The 26,487-nt window shown below is 40.8% G+C and overlaps 1 protein-coding gene across 2 annotated transcripts in view; it reads left to right on the top strand.

Annotated features, from left to right (window-relative positions):
- The window catches only part of PCSK2 (proprotein convertase subtilisin/kexin type 2), a 108,996-nt gene that overhangs the window by 20,308 nt on the left and 62,201 nt on the right, over positions 1–26,487 (top strand). Inside the window, exons 1-2 of one of the 2 annotated variants that reach the window (XM_017818971.1) lie at positions 19,515–19,519; positions 24,883–24,889. Coding sequence is in view for 1 of the 2 variants with exons in the window: in XM_017818969.1 (XP_017674458.1) it covers positions 6,441–6,545 (105 nt within the window). In the remaining variant the exon portion in view is untranslated. Of the gene's footprint in view, positions 1–6,440; positions 6,546–19,514; positions 19,520–24,882; positions 24,890–26,487 lie in introns of those variants that run through there. The other variant, XM_017818969.1, reaches the window with a different exon arrangement.

The following is a 26,487-nucleotide window of genomic DNA, read 5'->3' as shown; positions in this document are numbered from 1 at the left end:
TAATTAACAGTAACAGGTGGCCTTGTTATCATGTGTGTTACCATATTTCTGGATTTTATGACTTCTGGATCTCTCTACTTGGTCATGGCCCTTCTTTACTACCACCACCTCTTGCTGATTCCTTTATGAGGTGGTTGGATATTTATATGAAACAGAGCTGAAAACATATCTAAGTGTCTAAGTCAGGCACTTCTGAATTATTTTGTAGGAGAATGCTTCACTGTGTCTTAATCAGTTGATTTCACAAAGATCATCTGATGATATTTTAATATGAAATGTACATTTTGGGTAATGGCTAACACATCCACCTGCCAGATTTGCCAAGAGAAGCAGCTTAGGTTTTGGTGCAGGCAGCTGAATAACACACGGGTACCATGAGAAATGAGCCAGGGAGACTGAGCTGTGACATGTCGTGACACTCAGACCGGGGCCTGACCATGCCAGCTGTTTAGAGCTTGTGCAGATCCCTGGCTCCACCTGAGATCTTTATGCTGAGCTTTCGGAGTAATTATAGGACACTAATGAGAAAGTGTGAAATCCTTGCCTGGGGCTGTGGGGACATGGTGGACTGGATTTCATGTTGGGCGAGCTCTGGCACAGCTTTAGTCCTCTGTGCTATTTCACATTTCTCCACCAACGTTTGAATTAATCCTTTCTTGTTTGTGCTTTGTTCTGTGTTATTTCGGTGCCTGGGGCTGCCTGTGTTTCAGGCTGGCTCTTCTCTTACATGGCCTTCGTCACTATAGTGAGTGAGTGCTTTTGACTTCAGACTTGGCTCCCATCTGTGTATTTAAAAGTAAAACGATTTCTAATGCTAATTGGGGTGAGGGAAAATGAGAGAAAGAGACTTTAAAAATTCATATTGAATATTTATAAGCATCCTCAGTGCATTTGGTAAAACTCAGATGAAGAGGTTTCTAAAAGGTTTCTAATTTCTGCTCCAAGGCACTTTGTTGTGCTGCAGTGGCAACTGAAGGAGTGGGGCCTGTGGGGCCTGTGAAAGCTCCAAATACATTTACTTGTCCGAGGTTTAGGTCATATTTTCCATTGGTGTAATTACTGAGCAGTAATGGGATGAAAGAGCTCACCTATGCTGATTTTATGGCTCCTTTTAAAGTCAGGAGTGATGCTTGGGCAGTGCTTGGACTCTGCGGGGGAGAGATGTTTTGCGTTAGACTTTTTTAAAAAAAAAACAACTAAATTTTTATTTTAAATTATTTTGGGGATGAGTATTGTGAGGTTTTTTTCCTCAGAGCAGACAAAGAGTTTCTTTAGCATCAGTGTTTGTTTGACCCATCGCATCCATGTCCGCACATTCATACTAAGAAAGGCAAGGAGCCCTGAGGAGGGTCTTTGTCAGCCTGGCTGGATGAGGGCTTTCCATGAACCTCATTCACTGATAGATCCATTTATGCTGATTTTGGGGACCAAAGAAGGTGACTCTGAGGTAACTTGCTATAAGTTGCCCTTCGCCTGTATTTATAAATGAGTTTATTCAAAAGAAAGTTGTTACAGACATTGGTAACTTGGGAGAGGAACCTTAATAAAAGGTTCAAGTAAGCTGGTTTTAGAATGTTATGTTTTTGGGGAGAAATCGTTGGAAATGATGCACAAAAACTGGCACTGTGCTGTAGAGATGTTACATTATGTGAAACAGGCCTGGAAAGACTGGGCAGAGATCATCCCCATTAAAATGGGAGGGGGCAATCCAAGCTGCTCTTTAGCTTTTTGTGGGCACTACAATTTGCTTGTGAGATGTATGTACATAGAGCCCTGAAGTGAGTCAGTAAAATTTAATGTTAAAGATAAGCCTGGGAACCAAGGTGCCTCTTCATTTTCATATTGTATTTGTCGCTTCTTAAAACTAGTGCCAGGCTGTGAATGCTGGACCTCTCACTGAGAGCCAGGTAAAATACTGATGCCACTGGCAACTTTATTCAACTTAGTTTTTCCTTTTAAGCATTTATTGCTGCTTCACAATACTTTTGCAATAGATGGGCTTTTCTGGCCAGGTGATGCTGGTTGTTTTATGGTTGTTTTCAGTGTTAGCTCTGCCCAAGGTGGCCCTAGTGCTGCAGTTTTAGAATAAAGAACAGTGTCTGAATTTAGTCTTTCTATGGCGTCTTTTCTTTAAATCCCTGCACCACTTTGCAGCTGATATTGTCCTTTGCTTTGTGACAGGCAAAACTACGTCTGGTGCCACTGTGTATATTGCCCAAGGCAAAACCAAGAAAGAAGGGCCGTTTGATTTTCTCTGTCAAGTAAACAAGATGGGATGGGAGCCATGTGTGTGCTGCCCCATCCTAGATCAGGTGCCTGTGAGGAACAGGCTACCTTATACCTGATTTTTTCTTTGTGGAGCAGATCAGATCAGTAATTGAGGGCTCAGCAGTGGACTGTAATTTTTGTTCCGCTTCCTTCTCCCTGTCAGTATTAGGGAATGGCCTCCCAGAAGCATTGCCCGAGCCTGGCAGGGGAGAATTGTAGCTGCCTGTTCACAGCCCTTTTCTCAGGAGGGGCATCAAGGGAAACATAAAGGAGTTTCTCGCTCCTTTTCCTTGCTGGGGAGAGACTGTCATAGGTAAGGAGAAGAGTACAGAAAGGCTGGGAACCATGAATTTAACTTACTTATTTTTATTTCAACAATAATTACACCTGGACTACTGTGGTGGAGCAGTAGTCTGAGAACAGCTAAGTAATACTTCAGTCAGAGGTATTGGTGCTAAGACTGTGCACAATATGAAGCGTTTCCTGCTTCTTTCTCTCATTTTAATAGAATCATAGAATTGTTAAGATTGAAAAAGACCTTTGAGATTATCAAGTCCATTTTTCTTTCACGTAAGCCTCTTCCACTGAAAGAGTTTTTCTTTCCTCCATTTAGTTGAACACTGAATTTTTAAGACACATTTTCTGGTCCACGTCCTTTCAGGAAGGAGGTTAAACAGATTTCATCTTCAGAAAGTCTTATTAATAACCATAGGGAGGCTGCAGATCTGAAGAAAAGGAGGAATCAGGTGTATATATAAGGTTTTGCTCTACATGCTGTGTTGTATTTGTGATTCTGGTTTTGCTTGTGTGTATTTTTCCGCAGTAATTCTATACAAATACTGAAGGTGACAAAGTGCCTGTATATGCTGAGAGTCTTGCTTTGTACTGGACTGTGTTTGTACATCAAGGCAATAGTAGGCCCTTTTCTAATTCTAAATAATCTTCCTCACTTGACTATTCAAGTGCTTTCCAGTAATTAGTTATCTTACTTAATTGCTAATTTTTCTCCGAGGGCAGGAAGCGTTGTTTCTGTCTCACAGAAAGAGTCTGAGCCACCAGGCTGAGTGCATTGTTGTTCCATGGTACATGCTGAGCCTGCTGCTGCCAGAATAGGAATTTTACTCAGATGCAATTCTAGCTTTACAACGAGAACATTACAGAGTAGCTACTGCTGGTGACACTTCGGAGACTTCATGTGCAGGAGCCCTTCTGCTTTCATTTCACTTCATTACATGTACTGCTCATTTTGCTATTTGCCCTTTTGCTGCAGCACCAAATCAGAGGAGACCTCCCAGGGAAGCTAATAGTGGGAATGTAAACCCTGCTGGGAGCTACCTGCGTCCTGCAGTTTGGTTGCTGCTGAGGAGTTACTGCCTTGGTAGCAGGAGTTCATCAGAACTGGAGGCTTCAGTCGTTGCTTGCGGTATTCACAGAGCTCAGTGCAAAATCCCCATCAAAGCCTGTGACATTTTTAGGCCCTTTGCTGGCATCTGACTTCCCCCGTGTGTACATTCATTAATTTTAAGGATTTACTGCAGTGTTGAGGTTCTTCCTGCAAATTGCTTGGCTTCTCCTACTAAATATTCACAATCCATGGTGTTTGATCGTGTCATCTTTCGGGTATTGCCTCACTGAGCTGCCTTCCTGTGTGTCCCCACCAGCTTCATTGATCCAGCATGAAAACCACATGAATTGTAAAATATCTGAGTTGCTCAAAGATTACTGGGATAACTGTGGAAAGAGTGAAATTGTCAAACTTATTCATGACTTTGTCCATAAATCTGGTCATCGTTGTACTAAGTGCAATTGCAAGTCAGACTTGAATACATTAGCTTTAAAAGTTTGCTGTGTAATATATTGCTTCATTCTGAGAGGCACTGGAAACTAACCCTATACAGAAGATGAACAGCAGATACGTGTTATATATTTCCAAATTGCTGAGACTGTTCCTTAATGGAACAACATCAAGATCAATATTTGACTGAATTTCATTTGAATGGTTGATACTGGGATAAAAAGAAAGGAAATAGTCTGGCTTCACTGAGAGAATTAGAGGGGTAATTGGGCCACAGCTTGCGATGGATAGTAATGGTTTGCACGCCAAGATGGATTTCAAGCTGTTACTGATCTGACTGTTTAGATGGTGGGTTTCCGTTTTTTTGTTTTTTGGTTTTTTTTCCCTTGCATGTTTTTGAGGCATAATGTATCCAATGTGGGGGAAGGGCCAAACTCCGGATTATGGAAATACCTGATTACCCAGTTAGTAAAGATGTCAGATACAAGCTGAAATGTAAATCTGCTTTTTAAAACAATTACCTGAACCCAGAGAGAATTTGAACATTCAGAGCTGTGACTCTGAGGGTATATATGAAGCGGCCACTGCTGTAAGCTTTCATAGCCTTCTTTCTCCTTCTGCCTCAGCTTTTGTTCTTCACATGTGTATGCAGCTGATGCAAAATATTCTGATTATTCGCCCAGAAAAGGTCTCCATCTCCAGCTGGCTATGCAGATCAGCTCCAAGGAACCACAATGATTTTGATGAAATCTTCTTAACCTTTTACATACACTTAAAAAGGGATCTTTTTATCATAACAGAATACATTAATTTTATTTTTTTTTAAGTTACTTTGCACTGATGTGGTATGTATCATACACAATGGAATTTTAAATGTGAAAATGAAATGCTTTGATTTCAGTGATAGTAGATGTTTCAATTAACATAAACAAGGACTTTTTAGGAAAAAAACCCACAAAAACAAAAACCCCAACTCGCATACTCATGGTTGAAATGTGACCAGATTTTAAATTTTCAGAATTCACTATCTTCCATTTTCACACTGCTTCACAGGTTTGCGGAACTGCACCACATATAATGATACATTGACTGAAACAGGAGATCATTTTGTAGAAGGAAATTTAGATTTGTGTATGCACCTGTATGCAGGAACAGAATCTGTTTTATGACAGCAGGATCCTGCTACCCTTATTCAGCCCAGGTTTTCACAATGATTATTCTGTCTAGACATCAGCCTCAGCACTTCAATAAAGAACTTTGAACTCCTTCTAAGATGTTTACGTTATCATGAAGTATAGATAATAAAAAGGAGAGAAACAGGGCTATTACAGCTGTTGTGGAGTATCTCTTTTAAGTAGTTATTTTAAATACAGGGTGGTCAAACCTTTGAAGTTGAAATGTTCACAACATCAACATATAATATACCTTCCCAACCATTTTTTTTCAACTTTTACAAGGAGAAAAATTTTTACATTTTTATTAGCTTAAAAATGCACAGTTACTTGCTTCAATTTAAACATTCAACCAGAATGTCCCTACTGAGTTGGAATGGGGAAAGAGCTGTAGAATTTGAGATGCAAGTTGAGCTTCCTAATTGACTGCTGGAAGTGGGGTGCTGTTCTCCTAACACCATGTCTTTTAGCCTTCTCAAAGCTAAATGTCTACTACCCTTCCAGTCTTTCTCTGCCAATTCTGAGGAGAGAGGTGAATTTAATAATGGCCATACACCTTACATTCTCAGCACCTGCCTTCAGTGGGGCTGGGAAGCCCTAAGGAGATGTTTCCTTGCTGCCCAAAAGTCTCGGACATTAAAGCTGCACCAGACTGTTCCCACCTGGACACTGAGCTGTCTGTTTTCTTAGTATGCTTTCTATGTTCCATTTCGTGGCATTCAGAAGAAATTCCAAGTATCATATTTTTCTTTGCTTTCTGCCTTATTTGTTGCAGTGTCAGTTTGGGTGCATTATAACAGCTCAGCAAAGGATGCTCTGTGTAATTTCAAATCATTTGCAGTTCATTTTGTTCTTTTATTCTGGTTTTTTTTTCAGAAAATAGGGAATACATCCTGCTGTGATTAGGCTTGCATGTCAGAAATATTGGCACTGTTGATCTTAAACATAAGGTGAAAATAATACTGAGTGTAGACAAGTGAAGTTACACATTGTAAACCTGTAGCAAACAACTTCAGTGCTGCTGGGCACACTTTTCAGAGTAACTTAGGAGTGACATTCCTAGAAGGATTTGGGCTCTTTGGCATAGCTCTTTGCAAGTCTTGTTGTAGATGCCTGAGTCACTTCACAGGTAGTTTTTTTGTCATCCTTACTAACAGTCAGATAGCTCCATGATGTTTTTTTTGGTTTTTCTCTCTCTTCTTCAGCTCCCTTTTTTAGAATCTGGATACTTCTTTTATCACAATGGCATTCCTAAAGCCAGGAGAAGACGCAGTCTTCAACACAAGCTTCGTCTGGAAAAGGACTCCAGGGTAAGTGTTTCCTCATTATATGCAGCTGTCATGTTTTCTTTGTGACACAGACCATTTTTTTATGAGATTGGGGTGATGATCAAATTTGTGTTTATGGCTACATTTTTTTCTCCATGCTCATTTCAAGCTTGATGGCTGCTGTATGCACACACCTCCCAAACAGCCTCAGCTTTTATTTTTATTTCACTGCTACAAATAGTCCTGTATTCTCTGAGTTGTATCCTCTCTCCAGTAAGACTCAGTGATCTCATAGTCCCCAGGACAACTCTGTGGACCCTGTACTGTGTGGAGAAGCCAGCCAGGGTACATCTCCTGCTTGTCCCCTCCACACATCCTGCTATCCATAGATTATCCACCCTTGGAGTAAATGTTGGCACTTTGCAATGACACTGGAACTTTTTCTCAGGGAATGGTGTGCACACCAATTGCTAAAAGACTGTACTCTGTCAAACTTCAGTAGCTCCTTAAGAGGCTCTTGATTGCAGTCTGCAAACAATGTTCTCGGTTTTCAGAAGCATAAACCCCTCAGACAGGAGAAAGAGGCCCTTTTTGTGGAAGGCTATGAGCTGGCAAATTCTTTTTTCTTTTATGCAGAGTTTTTACACCAGTTTAATACTGGGCTGGAGTTGGGCCAGGTAGCACAAAAAGTATATTTACTGCCCAGAGAAAGTGGATAAGCCTGAGGAATGATATGATGACAGCAAATAGATTATTTTTTAATCCTTCAATAGGATTTAAACTCTCTGCACTGTGAGCAAAAAAGAAGGGGGAACAATTTCATTCCAGACAGAATTTGACTGCCAGTTATTATGTGGTTTTGGAGCACCTGTGACAATGAAAAACTTGAGTAGGGAGAGAAGGAAAATAAGCTAAATAAGATCACGATTGTTGTTGTGACACCAGAGCAAGCAAGGTCTGATGAATTCCCAGCTTCCTACTTCTGCAGAAATTTCAAGTGGTTCTGGGCCCAGGTCCAGCTGGGATGCCCATGTCTGGTCTCTCCTGAGGCTGAGGGCCATGTGAGTGAAGCACACAGGTTCCAGGTGCTGTCTGCCCCATCACTTTGTCCTGAGATGCTGATAGCTGAGTGCTGGCAGGTTCTTAGGGGGTGCTGCTGGTCTTCCAGTTCTGTAGGGTACCTTTTCCTGGCCCTCTTCTCCAAAGCTGGTACCAGGTACAAATGAGGGGGTTTTGAGGACCCATTCATCCTGCCTTGAATAGAAATTCTCGGGCTTCTGTCATTTTATTTACTAAGCAGAGATCAGAAAGCAAACCACTGAGGAAAGTCTACAGTTAGTAGATACCAAAGCAAATGTCCTGAGAGAGGTATTTCATTTCCTTGAACCACCCAATCTTGTAAAATCATTTCAGAAAAAGCACACAACTGAGTACATTGCAAACTAGTGGCTGAGTACAGTCATTGTGCAGGTGACTCTGTACTTGAAATAAATAGTTCTGTAAGCCTCTGAAAATTTTATAAACACCTGTAATATTTGTATGAATCCACCAATTCTGTCTGCAGCCTAATATTACATGTCTGAGCACTCCTGTACTAATTCCAGACTGGCTCTTGCAATGATTACCTCTAGACTGTGTCTGCTATTAAAAACAGCTTAAATGAGTCTGCCTTCTTGTTCAGAGATGTTCTCTTTTGTAGTCATCTGATATTTGCAGTCTCTAGACTCCTGGTTGGCTTCTGTCACATGCAGTGAAATCTCATTTTTGCTGTTAATCTCCACCTCATCCTGGTGCTGCATACCAATGGCTCAGCTCCCTTTGGCTTCTTCCTTTGATCTCGGGGAATAAAGCCCTCTGTTTAAATAACTGAGAATATCTCCTCTGTGAGAAAAAGGATGACCCTGGTGTATTCTGACTTTGTGGGTTACTGTGGAGGATGTAAGGGGGATGAAACAACATTTCATTTTCCACATGTAACGTGACATTTTCTCATCTAGCCCTCCTACTTACTCTGTCCTGTCTTTGAGCTCTTATGATACCATATAGGCCAGTTGCTTTATGTAATACAGTTTGAGAGCAATTAAAATCATTACTCTTATCTCCCTTCTTCTTTTATATGTGGAGTTTGGAGAAGTCATTAAAATTCCTGTTGTATCTGAGTATAAGTGGAAACATGAGTTGTGTTGACAGTACTTAATTTCAAACTCCAGAAATAATTTCTAAATTTAATGGCAGCTTTCTAGACCATTTACAATCAATTTTACTTAGCAACAAATGTCAGCACTGTCATGGTTAATACGTTAACACATGAAGCCAAGAATAAAATGTTCCTGTTGTCAGGCTATCTAGGAAGAAAACTTCCACCACAGGGCTGTACAAATCAGGAACTGTTATGGTAAATGCTGTAGTTGCTTGGCCCTACCCAAATGTTGTGAGAAAGTGGGCTGCACCTATTCTGTATACTTTTCACTTTTAAGGACATTACAATTCCTAGTTAATTTTAATTATTAGCTGAAAAACAGCACAGATGTTCACTCAATTAGTTAATGTTCTTTAATCAAGCAAGTCCCTTAAGGAACCATGTCAGTTTTTCAAGAGTCTGGGGAGACAGATGACAGAGAACTGTGTAAACAGGTTACTGCATCATTCCCATGCTCTGCATGTCTTTTAAAATGCTCAAAAATGCTTTGTTGTGTAAAATTTGCTGTATGTTTTGACCAAAATAATTTGGAGACACACTAAACACATACAGAAGTTGTGTGATAAACATCATTGCTGTCAAGGGGGTGGAAATGGAACATCATTAAGATTCCTTCCTAGAGATCCAGCAAGAGCTAATCTTTGTTCTGAAGAACAGTCTCAAATACAATGGTTTTCACATTATTCAATACATTTGTGTTGCTGAAGCCTGAAGCAGTCCTGGCAGCAGGTGAAGGCACCTGTAATGGTACCACATGGTATATTGTGCTACTGAACTGTTCAAGAAAAAAGTACAGGCCATGTGAAGCACCTTGGCTTTTTCTGTCAGTACTGTCCTGTCACGATGGCAAATACCACAGTAAATTGAACTGCTTCAAATGGAGACTGTTTAGTTATTTGAATTACATTCTCTGACATACAGAGAATCTTCCAGGACTTGCTCATGAATGACTCTTTTGCATCAGTTGCAAAGTTTCATGATTTCCAGGTGCATTTCTATTTTGCCATTTTAACTTATGTACCTTTGGTGCCAAATAAATTGGGGGGAGGGTTCCCTTTAATATTTTTACATATTTAAGCTGGAGTTCTTAATAAGCTAACACATAACAACAAGATCTCCAACATCCTCCATGTGAAATTGCATTTTTGTCTGCCTTTATCTGTTAATTGCTTCAGCAGAAATGTCTCAGACCAAAAGGTCAGCTGTTAGAGTTGTTTGGCCTTGGGAGACTTCACTTAAGGAGCTGCTGTACTCTGTCCTTGCCATGACCTGTGGGCACAGACAGCTGGGAGGAGGTGACAATAGGGGCAGGGGCTTCGGGTGACATAAAGCCCTGAGGAGCCAGAGTAGGATGGGACCAGACATCAATGTGAAGGTGAAGGGAGAGTAAGTGGGACAGGCTGAAACAAGAGCCCAGAGTCAGAGAGAAGGTTGACTTATTTGGGCATGGAGGAGCCTGTATACTGAGTGGGACATGGAGCAGCACAGGGATGGGCTGGAGAGACTGGAAACAGGGCGTTCAAACGTGCTGCCTCCTGAGTGTAGGTCACAACACAACCTGAGAGCAAAGTGATCTTTAGAGTCTACCCTGTGAGCAAGGGGAAATACAGCTTCTGCAAGAGCAAACTCAGTTTTTAATAACGAAAGACAGTGGTATGTTTCATCATGTGATTGCCATGGAAAAGTAAATCAGAAATACAGAGACACTCCATATTGTCTTGTTTGTTCGTACAGTAGAGGCAGGATGGGAAGCAGAAACACTTCCTGCTCCACTGTAGCTAAAAGAAAAGAAATCCACAGGATTTGCTACATTTTGATTTTCAAAACTGACTTACATTCTGGCCTTCTGTGTTATTAATGCAGCTGTGGCCTCAGCTGTATTATTAACAAACATTTTGAAAACTGGCCACATAAGTAAAAGGAAAGAAAAAATGCACGGTGGTTATGTTACCTTTCAGAGTAATACTTTTTGTATTGCTGTTGGTGGGTATTTTCTGTTAGTAAATAGTCTTCCACTGAAGGAGCAAGAGTTGAAACATAGTTTGTTCTCTCGAAGATTATTTTGCTTTCTTTCAAGTTTTAGATAAAACCATTTTCTTCCCACACAGTCTCTCTTGTCAGACAGCTGCCAAGATTATCCTCCTCAAGAAAGAGGCTTTAATATACGGAGAAGAGCTGAGTCCCATTACTTATATCTGTATGTGAGTGCATCTGTGTTGGTGTTGGGGGAATAAATACATATGTGGAGGAGGGAAGGTGAAATGAAAATCTTCCAGTGAGAGTGAGTGAGTTTGGCACTTAGATGATGACTTCTTTGGAAATAAACATCCCAGTGATGGCAGTTGTTACGCTGCAGAAAGAGAGACTTGGCTGATATCTGTGCTGATACAGGAGTCTGGGGAGGTGGATACAGACTTCTTCCAGGGCTAGTTTGTAGGTGACCATGATTAAGAGTACTTATAAACTGCTTGTCTCATAGGACAAGGAAGAAAAGGGGACTGTAAATGCAGAGGATCTAAGCTTTTAATTGAATAAATCAAAATCTCCCATATCCTTCGTCACCTGAGATCCTTCACATGCCCCCTTAACATGGCTGGCTTGTTTGTGATGGGACCGTAGCAACCTGTGAAGGCAGAACTGTCCTCTGATGGCAGGCAAGGGGTAGCCAAGTGCTGCCAGAGCTTGATAGTTCATCCATGGTCACCTTTAACAGAAAGAGGAATGGATGGCAGCTTGAGAAGAAGGAAAACAGCTGCTTAACAAGCAGCAGCCCTTAGTGATGGCAGAGCAACGTAAATCAACTTTCAGTGCCTTTTTCAGCAGCGTTAATGACAGGCTTGAGCTGGGTTAAAGGTGGAGACTTTTGCCTCACTCCCTTAGATGCAGCATAGATCTTCCCCTTTGCCAAAGTGAAAATCTTCCTGATAAGATCAGGAAAACTCAATTTTCCTCAGTTCTTCAGCCGGTGTAGAGTGCAGTGACCTGGGGATACAAGGGATAGGAGCTGTCAGAGCTTTTCTTGCAGCTTTGATCAGACCTCTGTAATTGCTCTGGATGTGTAACTTGTTTCTCTAGCCTTCTGTTAATGGAGACAGGCAACATTCTGTCCCTGGAGCATAGCAATAAGAGCTATTTACAGTTACTTTTATTAAAATGGCAATATTTGTCATTTTTACTCCTTCCCATGCTTCACGTAATGATTTCTCAACTTCCTGACCAGTGCTGGTGACTTTCATTCCCCGGTAAGTTTCTGATCAAAGGTTGGAAGGTGTATCAGGGTGCTTCCTCCCTCTGAGAAGAACACTGGTTTGCTCCTGAAAGCAAAGGTGCAGCAGGAAAAAAAGGGCCAGTGCCCTGTTGTAATCATGCTGTTGGCTCCCTTTGTGAGTAGAGGGCTTAGTTTCCGTGCAGTTCACCACAGCAGTGACCCCAGAGTCATACAAATCTTCCAACCACTGTAGAGATAAACACAAATGAATGTAATGCCCAAGACTTGCCACTCTCAGCTCTTCAGAGAGACTTCAGTTCTCTGCCAGGCAGGGAGTTATGGATGTGTTCTTTAGGATAAAGAGACAGGGGAGAATGGCAGGACAGAAAGCCCTTCATGTTTTCAGCTCTTTTATGTAAATTGCAGATGGTAGAGGTGACTGACTTCCCAGTGAAGTCTATTTAGCATTTTGCTGTAATATCTGCTGTCATGGGCTGGCATGCTGGTAGGATTATGCTCAGGAAAAGTTTGGAGCTGCCATCAATTTTATGAGACTATAGGGCAGCATTACATGAGCATTGGTGTTATCCTTTTGGTAGGAAATGGAACATTAGGTAATAAAAGCTCTGCTTAAGTACCTGTAATAAGTATTGAACAGCCAAGGAAAACTCATTAGGGGAAATGTCTTCTTTGCAATGCTGGAAAAAAACCCCAGCCACCCTCAAACCTACACACTGTTCATTGAAGCTGCATTGGCAACCTGTTTACCAAATAGGAACTGAAGAAATTTTTGTCATCAGTCATCCTGAAAAAATGAAGCATGTTGTGCAGAAAACAGACAGTGACTTCCACAAATGGATCCCTGGGTTATTGTTTCTGGTTTAGGTTGTCTTATGCTTTATCCAGTGTATTTGAGGAAGGGTTTCCAAGAGTCTCTTCCAGTTCACAGAGGGAGACCTCTTCTTGTACTACTAACTTTTTAGGTTGATACCATCTTGAACTGTATTTGTTTTGCTTTCCCATACAGCTTTGGACCCTTTTTGAAGATTTTGTGTTTCCAATTCATAATGGAACCAGTTGGCAAGCATTGAAAGGAAAAAAAAGATTACTTTCTTGAGGAAACTCTAACAGCTATATATCATCTGATAATTGATCTGGTGTATGTCTAATTGCTGAGAGAATTTAATGTTTAAATTTTTTTTTTCTTAATGGTATTTAGACCCTTTGCAGATGTTGGTGGGTGGTTCTTGAAATGTGCAAGTTCATGAGCACTATTATCTGATAAGATGAAAGAAGCAGCAGAGATTACAGCACAGTGTTAAATAAAAGGTCACTTAGAGTTCAGTTCGTGGGACGGTGGAATTCAAGCTGCGTTTCAGACCTGGAAAGAGAAAGGGTCCTACTGCCAGAAAGGTAGAGATAAGTAGTTGTAGGAAACATGCTTCATAGTTGTATGAACTGTGTCATTCCAAACAAGAACTCAACAGGGCTGCAAAGAGGAGATTTAAGTGTCTGGTAAGTGAGGAAAAATATTTTCCCACTACTTCGCCGTTCTTGCACTGAAGACAGAAGTAAGGGGCTGTTGCTGTGCCTCCGGAGTGCAGAGGATAAACTAGTCCTTAGGTCATGAAATTGTTTGTTTCTGTGATAATGTTGAAAGAAATATGTCAGAAATTCAATGAGTTTGGTTCATGACTCCAGTATACACATAGCATGGCTGCTGTCACTGCAGATAGTGATTGCTGAATTACCTGTGATTGCTTTTAGAAAACTGAATCTGAGGGAGTCCTAATTCTTGTTGTCCCTGACCTTTGTAGACTCTGCACCTGCCCAGCAAAGGTTGATGGAGTCTAACTCCTCATGGAAAGCCTGCCCAGCTGTGTTTTGTTTAATTGACCAACAGGGACTCCAGCTGTAAAGTACTTAGCTGCTCTTTAATTGAGATATCACAATTATTATATAACAGTCAGTTTCTGTAATATGAATAAAAAGAACTCTCTTTTTGTAATAATAAAAAAATAATGAGGCCTAGAGTTACTCAGATATTTAAGCTGTCACTTAAGTTGACGCGGTAGTCCGCTTCACTGCAGTGTGAGTGTGTTAAGCATGTGCTGAAGAATTTCACAGTTTCTGAGTTTAAATTCCTCATACTAAGTGTGGCATTGCTGGCTTGTATTTGGACTGCATAGGTATATTGCATTTGTGATGTACAATACAGTTCTGAAGTAAAATATCACAACACTATTGAGTATGGAACATTAAATATTTCAAATAATTTGCTCCTGGAGCAAATGCAGGTATATCCAGCACAATGTAAAAGCTCAGCTTAATTGATCTATTATTTCTATTTGTTGCTAGAAAGATAGGAAGAAAAAACCCCAAGCCATCAACATCAATGTTAAAGAATGTTGGAAATCTTTCATAGCTGTATTATATCAAAAAGCACCATTAGCTGCACACAATAAAATAACAGACTATCAAAACAGCACCAAACTCCAACACACAGTGCCTTTTATAAAAATACTGTATAACTGAAATTACGGTGTAAGGTAAAACTATTTCTATTAGAAAAAAATATAAATGAATGTACTGCTGGCTACTGATAAGCAAAGGCAATGCTGTGCAGATTCTTGCAGAATTTTCCAAAACCAAAAGTAGTGATGGCACTGGAGTCCTGGTGCGACTGGTGGCTGGGGGGGTCCACATATTCACTGGTTTTAAGACAAGGTTAGGCAGTGATCACGGCTGAGTTGGATGCGGCCGATTCCTCCCTGCAGCCTTGGGATGCAGGTGACCTCTTGGAGTTGCTTCCTGTCACATACTGCATCATTTTCGTACTGCTGAACCTGACACTTGGGGAAAGGTGGGGTAAGGCAGTAGAATGAGCTTTATCCCTCAAAACCACTTGTTACCATGTGGAAGTTCAGTACTTTTACAAAAACCTGTTGTGACAGCTGACCACATTCAGCCTCTGCTCTGGTGCCTGTGAATTTGTGAATTGGCATTAGTTAAGTTTTCTGCTTTATTGTTGATGTCTGTTCTTTTGACTACAGCATCTCCTCAGTCTCCCTCTGCCTTTTCCTGTCTCCCTGTTGTTTCCTGCCTGATGAATAGAGTCTCTGTTTTGTGGAGCAGGCCTTGATTTTGTTATTTGTCTGTGCAATTTCCAGCCTTGGATCTTCAGAGGGATCTGTTTAATATTATATTACAATCAGTGCCAGTGCAGAGAATATATGGTTTGGGGTTTTTTGTTAGTAGGACGTAGAGAAGAATGGACAGTGTAGGCCAGTGGCTTTGAATTAACATGGAACCCAGTGTGATGCAGAAGTTTACTTTGTTTTGAGACTGGTTTGGTTTTGAAAAAGGAATGCAGTACTTTGATGAGCTAACAGTCACTGGAAGTCATGAGTGTCTCAGCATTCACTGAATCCAGGAATCCACAGGAGTAGTGTTGATAATCATGCCTTTCTGCCTTGGGAAGCTTGAACCAGCTGCAGCCTGAGTTGGTGAAAAGAAGAGAAGCCCTCTCTGGGCTGTCACTGGATCCTTGGTGGCCCTTTCCCTTTCTTTTGCCAGGGCTTAGTTCAGGACAGCTGGGGTTGACTTGGAAGAGTCAGTTATGACCTGGGAGAACTTCTGCTTGATGAGGGCAAAATACGTGGGGGTTCAAAAGTGACCAAGTCAACAACATTAGAGCTATGACAGAATTCAGACTGCCAAGTGCAAGTTCATAGAATCATGGAATCAGCTGGGTTGAAAGGGACCTCTGAGATCATCAAGTCCAACCCTTGATCCACTACCGCTGCGGTTACTAGACCATGGCACTAAGTGCCACATCCAGTCTCTTTTTAAAAATCTCCAGGGATGGAGAATCCACTACTTCCCTGGGCATCCCATTCCAATGTCTGATCACCCTTTCTGAAAAGAAATTCTTTCTAATATCTAACCTAAACCTCCCCTGGCACAACTTGAGACCATGCCCTCCTTGTCTTGCTGATCATTGCCTGGGAAAAGAGACCAACCCCCACCTGGCTACAACCTCCTTTCAGGTAGTTGTAGAGAGTGATGAGGTTGAGTTGATGAGAGTGATGAGCCTCCTCTTCTCCAGGCTGAACAGCCCCAGCTCCCTCAGCCTCTCCTCATAGGACTTGTGCTTGAGTCCCTTCACCAGCCTAGTTCCCCCCCTCTGGACCTGCTCCAGGACCTCAGTATCCTTCCTTCATCTTCAAAGTTACCTTCACTTTCAGTTTAGAAAATGTGTGTCTTCAGATGTACTTTATTTTTTCCAGTACGAGTAAATTTTATGCTAGAAAAGCTTCCTCAGGAACAATGCAAGACATTTTGGAGTTTTCTTTTGGCAAATCTCAAAGCCTAACAGAAAACATGGAGACTGGAAAACTGCCTTTGCATTAAACCCTTTTGAAAGACTGCAAATACATTGTTTGACATATAACAGAAGATTATAGAATTATTTAATATATTGTACCTGATAGTATATGATGCCCATGTATTTTGGACTGTGAGATGGTAGCTCTAGATTGAAACAAAATAAATTGATGACAGTTTATTTCTCTTCTTTCTTGTCTTCAGAAAATCAACTGTTAAAGCAGTTGACTGGGTTTCTTATGTGTACAGTGAGATGACCAGAACCCTTTATCGTATATGACACTGACAGAAAATAAATGGGGGTACAGTTAAATCAATAACAACATAAGACTGGAATATTTTTTAGTGTAGTTTTTGGGGCTATCTGAACATGCTGTACAAGGGCTTGTGTTACAGGGCTGTGACTTTAAAAGCCCCATCACCTTTTTGCTGAGAGACTTGAACTAAAAGAATTGGTGCAACGGCATATGCTACTATATCACACAATAAATATATTATGTATTGCATCCATTTAACATACTCTACTGTTTAAAATTTGATGAGTGTTTTCTTTTCTGAACAGCATTTTGGTCTATTGGTTTACTGCAGCCTTTTCCAAAACACTGCTGCTACCAGCGTTCTGTGTTTCCAGATCTTCATAGTGTGTATGCATTATCTTAAGTATAATATTAAGGGTTGGGGTTTTTTTTGCCACCAACTCAACAGCCCAGAAGTCAAAAAAGAGTTTTAAATACATCTGAGAAATCATTGCTTGTATGCTTATGTGTTCTGTGAATAGAAAAAGGCGTTTACAAAGTTGTTTGCAGTATTTAGAGACACAGTGGAAATAAAGTAAAGGTTTAGATTGGAGTTATCTCTGAGGAGTTGGCTGCAGTAATTGTTTGACGCTGCATTGGAACATGGCTTTTTAGCCAAATGGGTGCCCCTTAATATCTGAGAATAGCCAATGGTAATTAAAATGCTAATACGTGTGTCATGGTTTAGTGAAGTTGAATAAATATTTCTTGGACTTTTGAACTTCCATATTGAGGGAGAGAACAGAACTGGGTAGAACGAAGCACTGTGAAATACCTAAACATCTCCATGGTACATAATTTTCCTAATTAATTGTAGAGTGTAAGTCCCATACTATTATAAATGGACTGTGGTCAATATTACAATTTTGTTTATAAGGAGTGATAGCTGAATGGCCATATTTCTGTGAAGATACAGCTTTATGTTATATTTTGATAGCCATCCACTGTCTGAGTGCTGGTAAGAAATACACTGTTATTATGTGTAGGTTTAATATTTCTTAAATGTAAATAGTCTGTCTTCATCCTTTTTGTCTTTCTTGATACAGAGGAGTACATGTAAGGGATTCATGAGCCTTGCAGATGTGAAGTCTTCACAGAAGAACCAGACCTGGCAGATCAAATTATTATTGTTATGCTCCTGGTCTCACAGCAGTATCACTCAACTGGGCTCTAGGTTATGTAACACTGCAGTGCTGTGCAGTGTTACCTGGTTCTCTTCTTCCTTGCCAGCTCCTCACGCTCCTATCCCTTTTCTTTGGAGGAAGTCCACATGCACTGGATGTATCCTCATCAAGAACCTGAAAAATAGAATAAGCCACTGGGGCGTGGAGATGCCCTGTGTTTTGTCTTGGAGTCTGAGAGATCGATTACATTTGTCGCCATCTAACTTGGCTTTGTCATCCAGCAAATGTGATAAATTCAGTGCTGAGCCCATCTTCTGTGTTAGGCTGCTGCTTTCCCTGGCACTCAGCCAGCCTTGCCCTGCAGAGCTTCTGAATCACTCTTGTCCTCCCTGTGGTTCCACCAAAGTCAGGGCTATTGCGTCTGGAGGCATTTTTCTCCTGGCAAAACAAGGAGTTGGGGGAGCTGTCAGCTCCAGCTACTCTGGGCTTTGGAAAAAACTTAGTCTAGTCAGTGACTACACAGGGACTTAAAAATGTGGGATTCCTCATAGGTACCATTATAGCTACTCTATTTCTAACTCCAGACAAGCTGAATCTTGTAAAACCTTCATGCATCTACTGGGTCTGCTACCATGGGGCAGCAAAGATCTCTGGCAGAGTTTGGGCTAAAATGCTAATTCTCTTAGGTCAGGATATAACTGACCTAATTGTACAGTGCTTGCTCTGTTTTTCTTTCTCAACTGTGATGCTCTCCTGGGAAAACATTCACTGGAATATGTTTTATTTGTTTTGGAACATGAGGTTTTCTTGGAATAATTCCCTTGATTGCTATTGGACTGTTTATTTCCTGAAAAGAGGAAGGGAATCACCCATGTCAACCTTTAATTTCCTTGTTTCCAGTTTTAACCATATACATGTCCCATAAATCTCAAGGGTCCTTCCCCAAGTTGTGCAGGGTATGTTATAAGAAAAGCTTATGAAAACTTTTTCATTGGAAAAACAACAAGTAACTAAAATTACTATTTTTCCAAAGAAAAAATATTTTTAAGACTTCAACTCATTATATTTCTGATAATGAATCACAAATAAATAGAATCTACATTTTCATGTTTGAAATACTTAATCACAAAAAAATATTTTATAGCATCAAATAATTTTATTTAGGAAAAAAAACGTTTAGCATTTTTCAGTTGAAACCTTATAAATTTTGTTTCATGGTCATTTTTGACTGTTTTCTTCAGTGTCATTGTTTCTTTCCAAGTGAACATCCTATTTCCGGATCTCCGTAGGTCTGACTCCAGTTTCCACAATGTGAAAAATATGTTTCTTGCAAGGAAAAATAGCTAGTGGAAGACAACCTCTGAAACAAGGATCTGATGATCAGCCAGGAATCCAGCCTTCTCCTGCTCATAGAAATGGGTATCTAACTGCTCACTTCACTGCTCTTCTTAATTGACTCTAAATGGCTAAGAACAAACTTAAAAGGCAGCAGTGCCACTGTGAGGATTAGAGCTTCTCACAAACAAATCCAGGGGAGCTCCACTCACCCTGCCTTGTTTAAAAGCATTAAAGGAGGCTGAGATTTTCCTCTGTAAGAGCAGACTTAACATCTTGAACTCCGTTCTGAGGAGGTGATGGGAGCTGAGTCCTCCGAAGGAGGAAGCAGTTTACCCACAGGATATAATTCATTGAAAACTGAAAAAAACCCCAGTAGTTCACTTGAGATATACAGAAGGTAAGATATAAATAGTATTTTTTTAATTACTTCCTGTAAACTAGCTGGAGAAAAACCTGGAAAAGGCGTTATAAAAATAGAAATGATTGGATTTGGGTAGTTGTCTTTAAGGATGAAAACTTTGTATGCGGTGAGCAATTTGCCATAGCAAGAAAATGCTTTTTGTTTCATTTCAGCATTACCATATGCAGTCTCAGTGGAATTTGTAGTCTAATGATGAATTGTTTTCACTTTCATGTGTCAGTGAGGTTTTGAAGAAAGTTGGAATGTATGAAAGAAATGCAAATTGCAGATGGACAGGTATGAAAAAGGACATTGCTTTTAGGAGTATGAGTCAATCTGACATCTGCTGGTGTCATGCCATTCACTGTGGAATACTGAACATTTTTGCATAAGGAGAGGATGTATTTCTGTGTAAGGAGAGCTGTTTACATGAGGATGTTGTTTGTCAGAGAAATCTATTCATCGTGGTTTCCTTACTAGCACTGCACTTGAGAAGTGTGTGCAAGGTGAATTACCTACCTGACTTGCAAACACTGAATAATTTAGTGTGAGCCAGAAAGTCAAATAAATCTTCCCAAATACTTTCTGCCTGCCTACAAAATAGAAAACAGTGAGAAAGGGACTGCTTTGGTGACTTCATACTTGCAGATCTGCCACTGAAATGATCTGTCTGTTCATCTGAAATAATGTCTGGTCTTTTACAGTATTTAATAAATTAAATATTTAACTACAGGTTTCAAAGCGTGTTTTAAATATGGATTATGTGTATTTCATAAATGCTGGAAATGAAGGGAGGAAGAGGATTTTAAATTTTCCAAAAGGTCATACAGCAAAGCAGAGCAAAAGTGGAAGTAGATCTGAGATGGCCAATTTACCGTCTGGATGAAAAAAAAAAAAAAAAGAGGTTGGATTATAGCCATTTGTAGTCTTTATAACACCTGGGCAATAAGAAAACTGAGATGAGAACAGTGGGGAAAAAATAAAACCCCAGAGATTAGCACAGATCCTCTGAAGCCCAGAAGACTTAGACAAAGGACAGTAACCTTAAACTGTAATTACTGTTGTCGTTTAGTGTTTCCTCATGCATGATCTGGAGGCTCAGGGGAAATTACTGTGCTAGAGGCTATCTAAGCATAAAATAATAGCAGAATTGTATGGAGTCATTTGCCCCTGGGTATAATCCAGTACTAGTGGTCCTGCCTTTGCTCCTGTCCTTGCTTCCCCATGGCTCATTCCAGCTTTCCCCAGGTGCTTCTTCATCCTGGGTAACAGCAGCAGCAGATGGAGAAAACTTCTCTGGCATTAATAGAGATTTGAGGGAGAAGACTTTGTGCTCAGGAGACTGTAACCTAAGTAACATTTTTTATTTTACTGTTTCATTCTTTGCTGTCCAGTGAACAACTCGCTTTTTGTATGAACTTTGCACAAGTTATTTGACTGAACATGTTTCAGTTTATGTATCTAAAATACACAGATGCAGTGTTTCTCAGAAGGTAAAATCCAACAGCCTCTTGCCTTTGTATTTTCAGATGAAAAGAAGCAGGAAGTTGAGGAATTGTGTGTCTTTGTACTTCCTTAGACCAACTTTTTAGACTATACTACTGACCCCAAACTTGTGTTGATCAGCTGGGGAAGGTACATCTCTTATTTGTCAGAGAGGTGTATCAGTGATTTCTTAGCAATTAGGGTTGTGTAGGTGTTGCAGGTTTTTATTTTAATATTTGCTCATGGAAACTGGAGCTCTCCTGGGTGTCTGATATTTAGCTCCTTGCAGTTCTCCTGCCCCAGCTGCCAGGAGCATCAAGTAGAACACAAGGACAAGGCATCTTAGCTCCGATCCCAAACTGCAGCAACGCCTCCAGGCCAGGGTTTTGTTATCTTTGAGTGCGTTACACTCAGATGGAGATGGGAAGTAAAATGATAAACAGTTTTTATCCCTTTTGTGAGGTGATTTCAAACCTGTTTTAATATGTTTTGCCTGATTGAAACAGCAGCTGCCTACTCAGCCTGACTAGAGGAGCTAGTGATCTTAATGAAAAACATGATGAATAATTTGCTTGAAATTTATGTGTGGTTTTTTTGTCAAGTCCTGGGTTAAATTGAGAGGGGACATATGAGGGGGGAATAGGAGAGAACTTTATTCAGCTCTGCCTTTGTTTTTTCTTGTGAAGATTAACAACAGGAAAAGTGTTTTTTTTTTTTCTTTTCAGCCCTATTTTCCATAAGGACCTCAAATTAGTTTTTCTGAACAACACAGTACATTTCAAGGACTCTGTTTTCATAACAGATCTCAAGAAAGACAAAATAAACATCTGCTTTCTTCATCATTGACCAAACCATGACCTCAGTTACACACTCATGTAAGGTACGAGGAGCTTATGCTTTCATCTTCTCTGCACTAGGAGGTCTCTAGGTCATGTCCATGTGCCCTTGCTGGTTGAAGTGCCTGAATGTACCAATTTTCAAAGCTCTGCATGCTGCTCTGTCTTGGTAGGATGCACCTCTTCTGGGCATCCCTGATTACTCCTTCCCCCTCAATATCTTAGTGTCTTTTCCTCACCTAGTAGGTTGTATATTTTGATTTTCTTACTTCTTCAGAAACAGGTGTTCTCCCCTGAAGCAAAGAATAATAATTTGTCCTCACAAGTTCAGCAAGTTCGAACTGGAATTCAACTGGAGGGAGGCTTTTAGCAGTGTTTTTCCTCACAGGGATGGTAGTAAACACAAGATACAGACGTTTCTCCAATTTGCAGCAGTGAAAATCTGAAGTAATTTCACTGAAATGAATGCAGTAAGTCTGTATTTACCCTTGGGCCAGAGGAGGTAGAACCTGGGTCTTTGCATTTCTGGAAAGTTGAGACTCAGCCAAGAAGCTTAATACCAAACATACACTGTTGTTCCACTGTGGTGGTGCACCTGATTTTTTTTCTCCGTGGTGTTCCTGAGTTAAGCATTTCTGCTTCTTCCATTCTTACTGTTTGTTATTCTGACACCATTCACACTTTTTTTTGTTGCAGGGATAGCTGGTGTTAGGATAGGGAATATGATTGCATTTTAAAAAAGTTCTTTCTAAGCTAGAGCATTTCCCTGATTTCATTTGCAATTCAGTCCAGAGTGGCGTGTGGCGATATGAAACAAGAGGGAATAACTTAAATTGAAACTTCCTGGAAGAAAAGTGAGGAATAATGAGATGCCCTACACAGTAAAGAGTCTTGCCCGAGACATGCAAGACTATCCCAATCTAGGCATCTGTTTGAACCGCCATAAAATCAATCCTTCTGCTGTAGTAGATTTTCCTAAATCTCCCTTTTTTTACTCTGGGAAGCTCTGGTAATCTCAAGGCACTTCTTCAGAGCTTGCTGTAACACGGGTTAACTCTGGCTTTTTGGAAATATGAAGAGCCCCTAAATGTGCACGCTGCAGGCACTGTTAGAGTCAACCAGAGATTCATCACTTCTCATACCAAAGAAATAGAGTTTCACGAGGAAAGCTCTTCTGTTACATTTTTGCTCTGTGGAAACCGTAACATGAATTGGGTCTCAAAGTTTGGACACAAAGAGTGATTTTCATGTAATTTGTGCATAATTTTTGATTGCCTGCTGTGAGAATCCTGAGCAAATTATTTCCTTCCGTGATTTGCTAAACATTTGTCTCAATGGAAATAAACTAAAAGGGAAAGAAGTGTATGATGAGGATAGCCGTTTATAGGAATCTATGGAAATCTTCAGTGACAGACTAAACCCTAAATATGCTTTTGCTTTTTTCAGTCCCTTTGGGTACAGGCTCCTTTCAATGAGTGTGAATAGAGAAGTCCCTATTAATATTAATGCAAGTTACGTATGTGCACTGGGAGCAAAATATACCCCAAAGTCTAATTATTTTATGCTAATAACTGAACTGAAAAGATACTTCCTCATTCGTAGCCAAAAAAAGCAGCCATAGTTCAAAGAATTTGCAACAGGATGATCATTTTATAACTGCATTTAAACCAGCCTGTGCTCTGATCCAGTGGGAACTAGGGAAGATTCTGGTACCAAAATCCCTGCCTAGTGCACATGCAGCTGCAATTAATAATGAGTTTTGTAGTCTTCAGGGCCCACTTTACATTGCTTTAGGCAGTGGATAAATAGAGGGGCTTGTGACAAATGTGAACCACTCAGATGACTTGTTCCCTTGAAATCAAGGCAGAAATCCCTTCGTTTCTAAGACTTTTGAAAAGAATTTTAATTGTGCAGACATGCTTTGCAGAGAGGCTTGGCCAGCAACCAGTGGGACAGGCTGCTGGAAAACATGGGCAGGGATGTAAAAAGCCTCTCTACTAATGGAGGTGCAGAGAAAACCGATAGAGAATACTTAGACCACACTTCCATGCCTTAGAATCACAGAATGGTTTGAGTTGAAAGGGACCTCAAAGATCATCTAGTTCCAACACCCACTAGGCCAGGTTGCTCAAAGTCCCATCCAGCCTGGCCTTGAACACTTCCAGGGATGGGGGATGCCATGTTTCTGTGTTGTCACAGAGAACAGTGTCATCTAGGATAAACTGAGCATGTTAGTACTTGTCTCAGTTTCATGGGTTTTTCCTTCTCTGTGTGCTCTGTTTTGCTGGGACCAACTCTATGCATCTCTCTCTGCATTGTTGACCCCACCACTGCTCTGTGTTAAGTCTCCTGCCTACAGTCTCATACCAGATGTGATTCCTTTGCCAAATCGCTCATGACCTGGTGCCCCTGTTGTCAAGAAAAGAGCTGCAGGCTTTGCCTGGGGGAATGTGTGTTCAGTACGTTGCCCAAGCCAAGCACTGGGCAGCTCAGGAGTTCAGGGGCAGAAGGATGCTTTTCTGCCACATGATAACAGCCAGATTCTGGGATGAGGTGGGGAAGGTGTCCTGATGTGGATATCTCTGCCCTGGCTGTGCTCTCTGCCATGGTGCTGGGCACCAGCGAGCTCTGCAACTGCACTCTGCAGGCTCCAAGGCTGGAATTGCAAGATAACATTTCAACATTAAAATTAAGGATTCTCATCTATAGCATTGTCTTGACAAAGATCAAGCTCAGTCCTTTAAAAGTATCAAAAAGTGATTTGGACAAAGGCCAAAATAATAGGACATCAGCTATTTCTTTCCTTTTTGCAAACCAATCTCTTATTCCCCCTTTTTAATACAGAAATTGTTCTCTAGAAATGACTCTGTTTTGATGCTTCCTGTGTGGCAGATGGTCTGTCCCTGGCAGTTCTACTCTGGTAACCCAGTGCTGTACAGCAGTGACACATAACCCTCTGCTGATTTTATTAACATATTTTTTGATGGGGATCCATAAACATCTGAATCAAAGAACTGAAAAAGCATAATTGCAACCTGCACAGCCTGGTCAATATAAATCATCAGTTGCTTCCAACTGGGCTGAGAAAGGCAACCATGGGAGCAAGCTCCAGTGTCTTTTCTGTTCAGTGTATTTATGGTAATAGAATAAAGAAGTAGCTGTGCTATAAACAGCTACTCTGCTGTTGGGTGCATGAGCAAGTACGTGAATGTGAGCAGCAGCATAATTGCAGTTTTCCCTCTGTCATAAGATTGGCTTCTGTTTTGCGTCTGGCTTCTAGTTATGAAATTTCCTGAGAGAAGACGTTGTACAGCCCATGTAATTCCCACTAGACAGCACTTTAGGAAGGTCAGTGGCTTGCAATTCTGTATTCTCATCTCCGCTGTGATAGCAACAGAGCTCTGAAGGTGTTAAAAATGGACAAGAAAGGCTCGCTAATATATCACTACCACTCATGTGAACATTGAACTTTTAAGTATTACAGGTGTGAAATATTAGAATAAGCTTAGATTCTTTTGGCAGTTGTTGCTATATCACTCCAGGCAGGCAGCTTTGTAAAAGCAGGCTTTGCTTTTTATTAAAGCTAAATGGGCCTTCTGCAGATGTCCTTACCACCTGGCTGGGAGGTGTTGACAGCAGTGAGCAGTAACCCATGCTAGGAACCTATCAGCGTGGGGCAGTGGGGATCTGAGTCAGACTGCAGGAGCTGCTGGAGGAAGAGTATGTGGCTGTTTGTGATGTCCTCCTCTCCTTGTGCAGAGGTGCTCCCTTCCACATTGGCCAAAGCAGATGCCTTTTTGGGAGGTGTTCTCCCCAGTTTCAAACTGCACCATTTGCTTGCAGAGCAGAAGAAATAGGGAAAGGAAAAATTGTATTGAGCAATGACAGTGCAGAAGAGGTTACAAAAGAGAAGATTTGTGTTCTGTAGGGCACTCACAGCGTTGCAGCCAGGAAAAAGAGATCAAAAGGCACTTATGACTTTCCTGAAACCAGTTTAGAGAAAGCCTAGATTCTGCCTGATGAAGCCAACATTTTCTTCACTGTCACCCCATGACTCCAGGTTTTGAGGACCCACAGCCAGTTTTAAATAACTCTTTTTAATTCAGAATTTCTTAATTTATATTAGATTGATTTTCAGCTTGGTTCATGCACTGCCTGTAGGACAGCAGCATTGACATTAGTCTGAGTACCTTCCTTCCTAGACCTATGATACAATTTTTATTCTGAGAAACTGTTCTTTAGCTGAGATTCTGGCAACAATTTTGTGTGAAAATATTTCATTACCACTGGATCCAGTGGTGTCCATCTGCTCAGAAGGAGCAGAGGTAGCTGAAATAAACTTTTATGCTAAGTCTCACAGCATGAGGGGAGTCCCAAACAGTTCCTGCCATGGTTACCATGACTGAAAGCTGTCATTAGGCTTGGGAGGCAGCTCCATAAATATGTTTGGTTTCTTGACTCAGAAGGTATTTAGAAAAAGAGTACAAGTAGAGAGCAAAATAAATTACATGAAGGACATGGCAGCTCTTCAATGCGTGTGACATTACGGTGTATTTACTGTAACACAGGAAGGGGATAATCCATGCCAGTAATTCCATGAGCGAAAATGCATGTTATATTTTTCCAAGCAGATGTTTCAAGGCGAGTGATGAGCTATTAGGTGACATTTGAGTGGGAAGGAGGCTGTGGGGAATGAAATGGAAGTATGATG

Source organism: Lepidothrix coronata, unplaced genomic scaffold, assembly GCF_001604755.1.
Source record: "Lepidothrix coronata isolate B3197 unplaced genomic scaffold, Lepidothrix_coronata-1.0 Scaffold71, whole genome shotgun sequence".
In the NCBI taxonomy this organism is placed as follows: Eukaryota; Metazoa; Chordata; class Aves; order Passeriformes; family Pipridae; genus Lepidothrix; species Lepidothrix coronata.
Note: the sequence above shows the minus strand (reverse complement) of the source record. Positions and strands in the feature narration are given on the sequence as shown.